Source organism: Suricata suricatta, chromosome 12 (assembly GCF_006229205.1).
Source record: "Suricata suricatta isolate VVHF042 chromosome 12, meerkat_22Aug2017_6uvM2_HiC, whole genome shotgun sequence".
NCBI lineage: Eukaryota > Metazoa > Chordata > Mammalia > Carnivora > Herpestidae > Suricata > Suricata suricatta.
Genome location: NC_043711.1, coordinates 19,077,764 through 19,090,454, shown reverse-complemented (window position 1 = coordinate 19,090,454; position 12,691 = coordinate 19,077,764). Strand labels below are relative to the sequence as shown.

The window sequence follows — 12,691 nt, the reverse complement described above, 5'->3', positions numbered from 1 at the left end:
GCCCCAGCTCGCGGGGACTATTACGAGCTGGTGTTTGGGTACGCGGCCGCGGTGGTGTGTCATCAGCCCCAACGGGGGCGTGTCAGCAGTCAGCCCAGGGTTTGAGAATTGGAGCGCGAAGTCCGGGGGCGTGGTCTAGCGTAGCCTCTGCGCTGACCAAGCAACATTTGGACGAATTCCAATGTTGGGAACGGTAGCAATTTGAGGGCGGGACCCAGTGTTTAGGACCTGGCCGAGAAAGTGGTCCGAGCCTCCCTGGGGGCCAGAGGCCACTAGACCCCAGGGCCGGTTTTGACCCTCTTGCTCCCAGGTTTTAGGGTTTGAACGCCAGAGACCTGGGTTCGAATTCTGACTGCTGCCTCACTCTGGGCCTCGGTTGTTCCTTCTATAAAACTCATGGCAGCGTCCCACAAAGTGTGACCTGCGACGCCCTCCCACCACCAGGATCTATTTAACTAGATCACTGTTAACGACTATTAAACATGAAGTTTCCCTGGCTCGGTCCCAGACCCATGATCCTCATAAAAATTCCTTGAAAACCCAAAGACTAAAGGTATCCGGGGGTCCCTCACCTGAGATGATCGCGCTGTTGGATGGAGGCTATTGTGAGGGGTATATGTAGGATTGTGTCAGGCTCCCCAATAATAATAATAACAATCCAATAATAATACCATCCTGCTTCCAACTTCTCTGAACTAAGCTACCCCATTTCTAGCTTGGAATGAGTGTTTACCCAAGAGCCCTCTCCGTAGAGCCCATCTGAGCAGGAAGCCGAGCCTCAGGGAGGGGAAGCATCTTGCTCTAAGTCAGAAAGCCATTGAGGGGCGAACCAGAGTTTAATGGAGGTCCAAGGACTCCCAATCCAGTGCTCTCCCCGAACCTCCAGCTTCCGCCTGCGTTTTGGGCGCACGCGTCTATCTCGGGGGAGGTGGAACTCGACCCAAGTTCCAGTGCAAGAAGGGCTCGGCCATCCAAGGCCCTCACCCTGCTTCAGCAAAGGCCATGGGGAGTGAAGGGTGGTCTTCGAGAACCGACACCTAGTGTCCGGCTCCTGCTGGAGGCGGAGCCAGATCCGAGCGACAGGCGAGCAGGCCAGTGCCGGGAGGGCTCTGGACCTGACAGCCAATCGGGAGCCAGGGACGCGGAGCGGGCAGGGAAGCGAGGCACTGGAGCGTGGGGGACCCGTGGGGCTACTAGCCTCGGCCCCACCCCCGCGGTGGATCCAGGCCCTGCCTGTCCCGGTCCAAGCTCCCTGAGCCGGCACTCGCGGCTGCCGGCGGTGCGCTGTAGCCCGCCCAGCCCGCGGCTCCGAGCGCACTGGGAGGGCGGACCTGGGGTCGGTCCCGCTGCCCCCGGCCCTGGCCTCCTGCCGATCGCCACCACCCCTAGCCTCTCCGGCTGAGCTCGGCGTCCCAGAGAGGATTAAGTAAGTGCTGAGGTCGCAGCTTCTGTGCAAGAATGGAGGAATCAGAGTCGCAGAGCGGGGATGGGGATTGGAGCAGGGAGGACTGAGGAACCTGGGAGTGAACGGTATGCGGGTTCTCGGAGGTCGCGGTGCCAACCCATTTCACCCGATTCCTTCTCTTGCCCTTTGGACCTTCAGGCAGTCCCAGACAGTGATGGGCAGGGCCTTCTCTCTACTTTGGACGGAGGAGTAAACAGAGCCGAGAGCAAGAGTTAAGGGTCTGGCCCAAGGTCATGTCTGGGGTCAGAGGCAGAGCCAAGAAAGAACCTGGGACTGCTGACGCGTTCAACCTAGCTGGAGGGAGAGGGTAGAGAGGGATGAGCCCCCCTATCCCTCTGCCAACTTTACCCCTTCCTAAGGATCCATCATTAGTATGTACACTCCACACACACACACACACACACACACCCATGTGCCTGCACAAGGAAGCACCCCACATAAACCCACATAAACCCATGAGCTAGGACAGGAAGGTATGTGTATCTCCCCCTTCTCCCTAGACCTGCCCTTCTGCAGCTTGGCTGGGACCACTTCCCACTTGCCTTACCCAGTGTCCTCTGGCCTGGGAAGACCTAAGCCACACCCTGGCCTGGGCACATCTCCCACCCTCTCCTTCCAAGGGAGGAGGGAGGGGAAAAGAAGCACCACCTCAGAGTAGGAGCTCCATCCCTGCATCTGAAGATACACTCCCTGCTTGCCTTGTTTTTCCTTGTCCCTGGCAGCCCCTAGCTCCCCTAAGAGGTCCAGTGACCCTAAAAGCCTGCAGAGAAGTCATGCCAGAGGACCTGACCTTAGCCTCTCTCTCCTTCCTGCCTTCTGGACTCTCCACACCTGCCCCGCCCCACTGTAAACAGCCTGGATCACACGATGGATTGTGTCCAGGGGCTTCTATGGCTCCCGTTTCCCAAGTGGGCTGGCCAGTGGGGAAGGTCTATATATTGGGTGCTTACTGTGGGCAGGGGTTGCCCTGAGCTAAGTCTTTAACGGACCAGTTCATGCCGCTATTTTAATGACCCTGTGAGGGAGGTGGGGTTTTGTTTTTGTTTTTTGTTTCTGTTTTATCTCAGACTCAGGAGAACTGAGACATGGAAGTGAAGTGACATACCTAGGGTCATCTGACTCTTGGGCAAGTGTTTCCCTCCAGGAAAGGAAAAAGCTGCAGTATTTTTTTTTCTCCAAGCAGGAGGTGAGGGATATGGGGGCAGGGAATGAGATGGGAAATGCAGGAAGTAGGCCTGGGTAGATGGCTATTACTCAGGGGAGAGACTTTTTCTTTCAAACCTCCCCATCACCTTTCACATCTTCCAGGTATGATCACTCTGGTTATCATACCCTTAAATAAGGGGCAGGGCGTTATTTTCACCTTCCTAAATCCACATGGGAACTGTACATAAATAAAGCACACGTCCTGATGTCCCTTGAACTTGCCTTTGACCTCCAACTTTTATTTCCCCAGTACCTTCAGAACTTAGGGGTACTTGATGTTACTGTTGAGTCTTGTCCTAAGCCTCATGTTTTTTATTCTTTCTTTTCCAGAACCCAAGGAGCCAGGGAGCTCCCTTTATTTTCCAAGGAGGTGGCAATCTGCAAGTATAGTAGGGGGCCACGGGCTGGGACACTACTGATGTCAGAATCAAGTTGGCAGGTTGGCTGACCACAAGCAGTGTCTCAGCCAGGGCCCTCTCAGCATCAGCATGAACTCCAGGATCCCATCTGCTAGGGGCTGGTTCAGCAGCCGCCCTCCCACCTCTGAACCTGACCTGGAGCCTGCCACAGATGGGCCAGCTTCCGAGACCACTACCCTCAGCACAGAGGCTACCAGCTTTAATGACACTAGAATCTCTGATGTGGCTGGTGGCACAGCTGGTGTGGGCACAATGCTTCTGTCCTTTGGGATCATCACAGTGATTGGCCTGGCTGTGGCCATGGTAAGAGCTGGCAGGCATGGGCTGACCTATGTGGCCATCAGTTGGAGGAGGGTGGTCAGTGTTTAGATTTTAGGGAATCTAACCAGAAGACGATTGTCTGTTAATGATAGCACAATCTTCCTCTTCTCCAGGGATTTGTCCACTGGGGACCCAGAGACCAGAGAGGCTGCCTCCAATTGGAAGAATCAGAGAAGGTTCTCAGGATACACGGGGTCTTGAGCTGGGCCATGGGGCCCACGTAGGAGTTGGAGAGGAGATGGTTCCAGGTGGAGGGTCCTGATGGGCAAAAGTTTGGAGGCAGGCAGGAAGTTTGAGCAGCAGTCAGGACAATGAGGCAAGTAGGGGGAGGGGTACAAGAGGAGTAGAGGCCAGAAGGCAAAGGGACGAGATCCTGGGCTGCAGGGTAGGGGTGGGATGCTTCAGGCATGGCAGGCTGCTGGCAGTGTCCAGTCACTTGGCAGTTATTTACTGGACATCTGCCCTGGACCAAGCCTTCAGGTCTCCAGGGACTAGGGAGACAAGGTCCTGCCCTATATTTCTTTGGGGGACTAGGAAATGGACAGGTAAACCAAGGATGCCAAAGGCAGCCCAGAGGGACTGAGCTGGGAGTTGGGCAGGAGGACTTTCTAGGTTGGGTGGTCAGGGACAACTGAGGAGGCAACATTACAGCTGAGACTCCAAGGTGGAGGCCTGGCCCCAGTATCACAAAAAGGGGCAGAACTGGGCAGACATAAGGACCGAGGTAAACTGGGGTGAGGATTGAAGGTGTTTCCTGGTAGTGGATATGATGTTTCTGGATCTGGTGTCTGTCCCTGCAGATATGGGCCCTCCCCCTGATATGCTACATGGACACACAGAATGTCACTGAGGGACTGCTGAAGATTGTGTTGGTTAAGACCAGGAAGACTGGGGATACACCTGTGGTCCCCCAAGTTGGCTTACATCCTGGCCACTGCCCTGCACAGGCTCTGATGGCTAGCCTTAGGCTCAGGACCATGTTGCTCTGGCAAAATGGGGCTGTGGATGGTCCATCCATGACCTGGCTAGAGCTGCTGTTAAACCAAGGTTGCCATATGGGCCCTGTAGGCTCCGGATCACTGCCAGGAAACAACTGCTGGCCAGCAAGCAGGGCCAGGATGCAACGCACAGAGTGAGCGGGCTCCTGGGGCAGGGGCGAGGCAGAGCGCCAGCATTTCCCCATGGCGCCCATGTGGCCATTAAGTAACCTGAAACAATCTTACCTCAGAGAAAATATAGGGTCTGTAATCTGCCCTTGTGACTCTAGGCAAAAAGAATTTTGGAGGACTCCCTTGCTCTTCATTCTGGAAGAACGTTCAGAGGCCCAGGATAGAGGGCCTTCTTGCCCAAACCAGAGAGGAGGAAGACTATGGGACAAAGGCAGTGGAGGGCAGGAAACAGCTCTTGGGAACTGAGATTCAGAGATGTTCCCTGATCGCTTCTCGGCCTTTTGGCTAAGATCAAGTGCAGAGATGTTCCCTGAGTGCTGCTTCCTCTCCTCTCATGCCAGCCCCCAGCAGGGACATGATGGGTATGGGGAGGAGCAAATCAGTGCCAGGTCATGTGCCTCACACAGACGGAGTGGTATGAGTGGGCTTCCTGGAGGAGGCAGCACTGCACCTGGATGGTGAGGGGTGGAGAAGATTTGAAAAGGAAGGTATATGTAGGGTGGTGTCAGTAGTTGGGGCAGAGGGAACAGCAGGGCCAAAGCATGATTGGATAAAAGTTCTGGCCTCTCGTGAAGACCCGTCTGTAGGGCAGTGAGGAGGGTTTGGGGCAGGGCCAGAGCAGAGAGAGTAGAGGGAGTCCACGTGCTGGGGCTGAAGCTGCTGGTTCAGGGCAGATTGGGGGCTGTGCCTGAGACCTGGAGCTCCCCCAGCATCCTTCCCACAGGACAGCAAGGGTATCATCCACATGTGACCCCTGGAGGGGATGGGAAGCAAGGGGCAGTTTCTTTTCAGGCCTTTAGTGTTTCCGAGGAAACAAGCAGTAAAAGGAACTTTGGGTCAGGCTGGAAACCAAACCAGATTCAAGCTGTGAATGGGGCACAAAAGGATGTGAGAGCCACAGAGGGTTTGGGACAGACTCTAGGGATATGGCTTTCCCCCAGGCAGAAGTGATCATTGTCTTAGCAGCCAGAAACCACCAGTGTAGGGAACAGCCAGGTGGGGCAGAGGTCCCTGGAGTCCCTGCCCTGGTGGCCAGCCCTTCTTCCCCTTCTCAGTGCTTTGTATCTGGATGTTCTGCTCCTGCCCAGAGCTCTTAGGTCTTGCATGTTTCCTCAGGCTGCCTAGGCCTTTATCTTTGAGTCTGCACAATGGGGGTTAGGACCCAAGGGCTTGCCTAGGTTCTGCCAGCATCTGAGCTCTGGTGTTTAAACTGGGGTGCTATTCAGGGGCTCATGCTCTCCTCCCCAGGCCATGTCCTCTGAAAGCCATCAGCCTCCCATGGAAACCAAAAACCCCAGCCCAGAGCCTTGCCTAGAGCCACTGCCCTGCAGAGTCTGGCCACTACCTGTCCCCTGTTCTTTTTGCCCATCCATGCCTCTGTACTCCCTGGGGGGAGTTGAGAGGAGAGGGTGTGCTGAAATCTTCCTCCCCCTTCAGCCCTGAGGAGTCTGAGGCAGGTGCTGAGCGGCTGGCACCGCAGTGTGTATTGGCAGAGGTAGGGTCTTCCTGTCTGCAGGCCAGGCCTGACTGTGTGGTCTTTCCTGGCTGGGCTCCTCAAGCACAAACCTGCTCCCCACCTCGAGGCCTAAGCACTGTCAGCAGCTGGTAAACATCAAAAGGAAGCACAAATGCAGGATGTGTGTGTCCCTGGAAGGGAATCCCCCGAGTACACGGGGACCCACAGTTCTCCCCATCATCAGCCTCAGCATGTCCCCTGTCCTGAGGTACTGCTGGCTAATCCGTTCCCAGCCATTTGATGCTGCTCCTTCTCTTGCAGGTTTTATACATCAGGAAGAAGAAGAGGTAACTCCCCAGTCGCCACCCAGAACTCCAGCCTGTTGGCAGTGTTGGGCTGGACTCCAGGAGACGTGGGTGGGAAAACAGAGTCCTGCCAACTTTGGGGCCCCTCACTCTGGTCAGGGAGTCAGGTCCTCTTCTGCCCACTCATGGCTGGGGATGAATACTTTCCCTCCAGGAGTGCTAAGCCACCCTTACCCCAGTGCCCTGAGCTCCAGGGCACTGACTCCCCTACCCTGCCTGGCCCCCAGAGGCTGTGGATCACACAAGGCCCTGGCCTAGGCAGTTTCATGGACCCCACAGATCATGCCTCCGTGGGCCACAGCCCCATCTGGTCCCAGGAGTGGGTAACTATCTATCTGAGGGGTGGAGGTGGTACTGCAGGTACAAAAATAGCTTTCATTTAATCCCAGAGGAAATCTCTGGCCCCCTAAACATAGTTGTGTACTATGGCTCAGCCGGGCATCAGGCAGTGCCCGGAGGGCTGGAGGGAGGGGAAGGGCCTGCCATGCCCCCAGCAGCCTCCCCCCACCCCACCCCCAGGCTGGAGAAGCTCCGCCACCAGCTCATGCCCATGTACAACTTCGACCCTACGGAGGAACAAGATGAACTGGAGCAGGAGCTGCTGGAGCACGGGCGGGATGCTGCCTCCATGCAGGCTGCTGCCTCTATGCAGGCCACGCAGGGCAAGGTGGGCACTAACCAGGCTCTCCACCCAGCCTGCAGGCTGCTCATGAGTCCTCCGCCCCCACCCTCCCTCCTTATTCATGCAGCTTTCCAGCACCTGCCATGTGGTCAGGTGCAGCTATCAGGTATATGGGTTTTGTCAGGTTTGTTTAGAAACTGGTAGAGTTTCCCTGTGGCCACCTATAAACTGACTGCACAAGGTCAGAGCAGCCCTGGGATCCAGGCCAGCTTTGCTCCTGTTAGCTTAGTGATCTTAACAGCCCCCTGGCCTTTCTGAGCCTCTGCTTTCTTGTCTGCAAATGAAAGTCCTAATTCTTGCCCTCTTTGCTCCCACATCTTGGCTAGGAGAGCAGGAGAGGACTGATGGAAGAGATTGTTGGGAACTGGGAGGCTGGTGGTGCCTCTGCCCCCCTGAGGGCTCTGGTCCTGAGCGGGTCATGGTTGGGGTCAGATTCTGGAACAAGGGCATTTTTGAGTACACTAGGGGGTTCCTAGTAACTGACAAACCCCAGGTGGGCGGAGACCCCAGCCAAACTTGTCTCCTACAGCCAAAGGGTTAGGTATCTGTCACCCTGTCAGAGCCACTTGCTGCCTGGCCACTTGCCACCAGTCCCTAAAATCCCCAAGGGCCAGAGCAACATGAGGAGGCCTGGTCTCTCCCTGACCCATTTGCATTTCTCCTTGCCTTGACCGCACAGGTTGCTGGGGGGATGCACTGGCCCTGCCAGAGGCAGAATTAGGAGACTGGACTCAGGAAGAGTCCAGAGACCTAGTTTGCCACCAGTTCTGTGGTAACTGATTAGAACACATTCCCTACTTGGGATGTTTGGGAAATCAGGCTAGAACCTTGGTCCACCCAGCCCTTGGGACTACTGACAATTTGACAGTTGTTTCCTGTGTGCTCCCTGCCTCCCTTGGTCCAGCCCCGAGCTAGGGCTGGGCTAGGGGGATACAGAAGTATGCCCCCTTCTGCTGGGAGAGAGTGGTGCATGCATTAATTAATCCAGCCTCTAGGCCCACAGGGTAAGTGCATGCTGGCAAGCTGGTGATGGCTGTGCGGGGAGGGGCCATCGGAGCCAGATGGTGTATCCAGGCTGAACTTAGCATTCCAAATGGAAGGCATAGCTGGTGCCAAGTGAAAACAGGCAAACCCGGAAGCAAGGGTGGAGGTGACTGGGCCAGAGGGTGAATGGCCTTGGTCAAGGTCCCTGATGCCCCTGTCTCTCTGCAGACCACTCTCCCCTCTCAGGGCCCACTGCAGAGGCCCAGCCGGCTGGTGTTCACCGACGTAGCCAATGCCATCCATGCGTGAGTGACCCAGGGACAGGCCTGGACTTCTGATGAAGACACCTGCCACAGTGCCCATTGAGCTGCCCACTCTGTTATTGTTAAGACCTACTCTCAGGACCTGCCCTGCCAAGGCCCGACTATTCCCAGGACCCACCTGCTGACTCTCCAGGCTCTAAGAGAGGCCCTGGCCAGGCGGGACATCTGGCTACTGATGTCCCCTGATCTGAGGGCCCTGGCATGGAGGGTACCCCTCATGTCAGGAAGGTTGAGAGCCACACTAAGCTTCCTGTGTCCTCCCCAGACCCCTCACATCATGGTCTGTTCCTCTAATGTGGAGGAAATGGGGAGAGACATGGGAAGGGAGAGGAAAGGAGAGGAGAGTAGGGAGGGTTTCCCCTTTGTCAGGGAGAGGCCTGTCTTTGGAATCTGGAGCCTCCTCTGGAGTGGGGAGAGGCAACAACCATGTCGCCCCAGGAGAAGCCCAGGGATGACACAAGAACTGCCAGGTGGGCAAGGATGCCAGGAAGAGAGCTGCTCCTACCCAAAGCCTATCAGTACTTTGGAGGGTCAGTGAGGCCTCCCAGCTACCTTCCCTGGCAGCCAGCTGTTGGCTGGGAAAGAGGAAAGGAGGTAGGGGAACGGGTGTAGAGGAACGGCCTGGACCTGCTGAAAGCCCTCAGGCATGTGTGTGAATGTGCCCATGTGCAGGCATGTGCGTGTCCCAGAACAGGGTAGGATGGAGACCTTCTGCATGGGTCCCACCCTCCAAGTCCACCCGACCCCTTGATGTGAGTGGGAGCATCAGAATAGGTGACCTTCTCTGCCTTCAGTGTTCGGGACTAAAGGGAGAGGAAAGCCAAGGTGAAGGTCCTGCTGCCCATCTCATCTCTTCACTGGGCTCTACAAGCCAGGTAACCTGCTTCTGAAAACGGTTCCCTGTCCTGGTGTGTATTGGGGATCTAGGATTGTGGGAGAGGCTACTGGTCTGAGGGCAGTGGTCACAGGCTGTGGGCTATCTGGGGACATTCTTGCTGCCTGAAACGGGGTGGGGATAGCCCCCGAGGAAACAGACCTATATTTTGATAGCATAGCCTACCCATTCATTGTCCAGCCACCTCACACCCCTCAGGAATTCTTCTACCAATCTGGGGCATGTGGGCAAGGCACGGGGCCAAGCCAGACACCAGGAGCTGGGCAATTTTCTACTCTGGGCATGCATATGCACAGAAGCATACCCCCATGCCCAGCCTCACCACCATTGCTGTCCTCCGTGGGCTGGAGGGGATGTGGAGGCGGCAGCACAAACCTTCTGTCGGGCAAATACCACGTGTCAGGATGTGAGGGCAAGGAGGCCCATGTGGGGAAGATTTGGGATGTAGTCCCTCCTCTAAATACTATAAATACATTAGCACTTGAACCAACTGGAGAGCTGTGTGTAATTTAGGATGCACAGACGCTGTAATTTAACTCACAGCATCTCCATGTGAGAGCATTAAAGATGTAATTAAGATGTTTACACAAAAAAGAGTGTGAGTCTGTGACACGTGGGGTGTGAAACTCCAGGAGAGACAGGATGGGTGAGGGGTTGTGTGGGGGCCTGGCATAGCCACTTGGATCCAAGCTATTTGCTGGCAGCCCAGTTGGTTTTCCTTGATGAAATGCTGTGGGGCCTCATGTTTCAACTCTGGAATGGAGTCATGATGCCTACCGTCCCCTTGGGTGGAAAGGCTAAGTGGACAGGACCTTGTGGGACCTGAGGAAGGAGGGGGTTTGAGCTCCAGGGTCTAGAGGGATGTGTGGCGCCTCAGTATCCATAGGAACTGGGTCTGAAACACAAAAGGGGACACAATAATGTGGTCTTTCCCAGATCACAAGGGCGCAGGGGGTGGGTGGGGTTGGGAAGCCTTAAGGTCATTTGCGTGGAAACCACCTCCAGGGTTCAGAAGGGTTTGGGGAGGATGACACCAGGATGACAAACTGGCCTCATTTTCTCAGGGCTGCCCAAGTTTAGCATTGAAAGTCCCACACACCAGGACTCTAAGTGACATCCAGATCCTCCCCTAAAGAGCTGAGCCTACAGGCCAGCATAGGAAACAAGGACAGGGTGAGCACCAGTTCCATGGTGGAGGGCAGGGAGGGAAGCTGGGGTTGCAGGACAGGGCCCTGGGTAAAGGCGATGCCCCAAACATTCCACAGGCCACCCTCATTGGGGTCAGACAGATGGACCTGTCAGTGATGACCCTGGTCTTGTGGACTAGCAGAAGGATTCCTAAGGGTCATGGAGTGAGAGGAGAGGGGTCGATCGGCTGTGTGCCCCCATCCTACTCGGTAAACCCTCAATCCAAAAATGTGGGAGCTACAGAAGACTGTAGGGACCCTACTGAGGGACCCTAAAAGAATGAGGCTAGCCTTACAGGGTAAGGCTAGCGCCTAGGGACTAGGGCCAGGACAGAGGCTCCAGGAGGACCCTGTTCCCCTTCTCTCCTGCTGCCTACCCCATGCCCTTTCCCATGGGTGGGCCCAGGTAGGTGGACAGTGCAACTTTCTGTGGGTGACAGGGCCACTGCCTCATCCCTGTTCCTTTGCGGATACCCCCTACCCACCTATTTGCTATCTCTCTCTCCCAATCCTGGAGATCCAAACTCCCTGCACATTCCCAGGTCTTCCACAGAGCATGGGATCAATAAATATCAGGGTGAAAGGATTCGGTTGTTGTGTCCTTGTGACCATGGGCTTGGTGGGCTGACCATAACTCTCCTCACTGCCCTCAGCCAGGAGGATGGGGTGAGAAAGCCACCTGCCTGCCCTTACTGCTCCTGAAATTGTTTGTTAGAGGAGACCCCTGGGAAATGCCCCTGCTAGACACACACACATGGACCAGCGAAACCTCTACAAATGAATAGCAACCAGGGCTTCAGGGCAAAAGCTGCAGCAGTTCGCAGTGGGTGCTATCATCATGGACATGGATGGGCACCTCAGAGGAAGCCATCTTGTTTAATGAAGTGAAGTGTCAACTTCCAGCCAAAGTGTATACAGTAACCCCAGTGCCTGGCTGCAGGCAGACACCACAGACACCTTCAGAATGTAAAGATGGTTCCTGGGGAGGTGAGCCCAGAAACCCATAGACCAATCTAACCTTGCTATGAATTCCTTCCAGAAACATTACTGAGACCAGCACTGTGGTCCTGTCAGTGAACCAGCTCCCTTGGTTGGTATCTGCACCTCCATTTGAGATGGAAGGAGGCAGCTGTCAAATAGGAAAAAAGGATGATTGTGTGTGTGTGTGTGTGTGTGTGTGTATGATGTGTATATATACACATACTATGTCTATATATCTTTATATCTACATCTGTATGCAAAAGAAGGGAGGGATAAGGTCCAGGTGTGCCGGGGCGGGGGGTGGGGAGGGCATTCAGAGGCTGAGGGCAGATAAGCTCACTCTATCCTGTGCAGCTGCACCTCTCAGCAGTCCTCAGTGTGGATCATGTTGGCTGAGGGTGTCCAAAGGCACCGAAGGAGCCGCAGGTCTGGCACCCCATCCAGCCTGGCCTCTGTGGGCCCAGGACAGGGGGAACTGCAGGCAGAGGTGTCTGTGGCTGTACAGAGGCCTCTTTTGAAAAGCCAGTGAAGCTGAGAAATGAACAAGAAGTGTATAAGCAGAAGATGCAGGGAGAGGAGTAAGGGAAAGGGAGAGTGTGGGAACCTTCAGGTACAGTGGAGGGGGTGAGGCTGGGATGCTGTCCCACCTGCGCAAGGGCCTTCCCTCTCTCACACCTGCCTCAGAACCCCCTGGCAGGGGTCCTCACCCCCACTTGTCACCCTGGCCTCTTGGATTCTACAAGTGGAAGATCAGGGTAGGTGTCTCTTCTCCCCAGGGGGAGACCTCCACACACCTGCAGGACCTAGAGGAAAGTCAGCAGGCATGGGGTGGGGGGAGGAACAAGAAGTAGGGATGGTCTCCTCCACCACAGAGGAAACACCGGGTCTAGAGGCTCAGCCCAGGAGGGCATTTGTACGGGGAGCAGAGAGGTAGGTGGGGCTGAGACCTGTCTGGGAAGGGGGCTCCTTTTCCCAGCTTCTGGCTGGAGGAATGCAATCTGGTTAGAGACCTTCCTGTCATCCTGAGCAGGATTTCCCCCTCAGCTTTGGAGGGTCCCTTTCTCTCTCAGCTCAGCTTGAAAGGTAACTCACTGGGTGCCTGGATGGATCTATGCATTTGGGAGGCCCAGGATTCCTGTGTGGGCTGGAAGTCAGGGGAGGGAGGGAGGACCAGAGTGTCTCTCACTGGGAACCAACCTTCATCATGTCTGATGCCCACAGATGACTGGGGAAGGAGG

General features: G+C 55.6%; 1 protein-coding gene across 2 annotated transcripts; it reads left to right on the top strand.

The window, feature by feature from the left end:
• The first annotated feature begins 1,175 nt into the window (after positions 1–1,175).
• Positions 1,176–9,879, top strand: C12H3orf18 (chromosome 12 C3orf18 homolog). 2 transcript variants are annotated; one of them, XM_029918784.1, is made up of 5 exons: positions 1,176–1,426; positions 3,002–3,393; positions 6,358–6,383; positions 6,921–7,068; positions 8,296–9,879. In XM_029918784.1, exons 2-5 carry the CDS (start codon positions 3,160–3,162, stop codon positions 8,374–8,376), a joined length of 489 nt encoding a protein of 162 aa, XP_029774644.1. In that variant the 5' UTR covers positions 1,176–1,426; positions 3,002–3,159; the 3' UTR covers positions 8,377–9,879. The 2 variants fall into 2 exon arrangements, with proteins under 2 accessions (XP_029774644.1, XP_029774645.1); XM_029918785.1 differs by lacking the exon at positions 1,176–1,426 and adding an exon at positions 1,459–1,530.
• The last annotated feature ends 2,812 nt before the right edge of the window (positions 9,880–12,691 follow it).

Excerpts from the sequence above, each read along its gene's own strand:
- C12H3orf18 (XM_029918784.1), top strand. The coding sequence starts at position 3,160 with ATGAACTCCAGGATCCCATCTGCTAGGGGCTGGTTCAGCAGCCGCCCT. Across the intron at positions 3,394-6,357 it reads TTGGCCTGGCTGTGGCCATG|GTTTTATACATCAGGAAGAA; the intron begins GTAAGAGCTGGC and ends CTTCTCTTGCAG. Across the intron at positions 6,384-6,920 it reads TACATCAGGAAGAAGAAGAG|GCTGGAGAAGCTCCGCCACC; the intron begins GTAACTCCCCAG and ends CCCCACCCCCAG.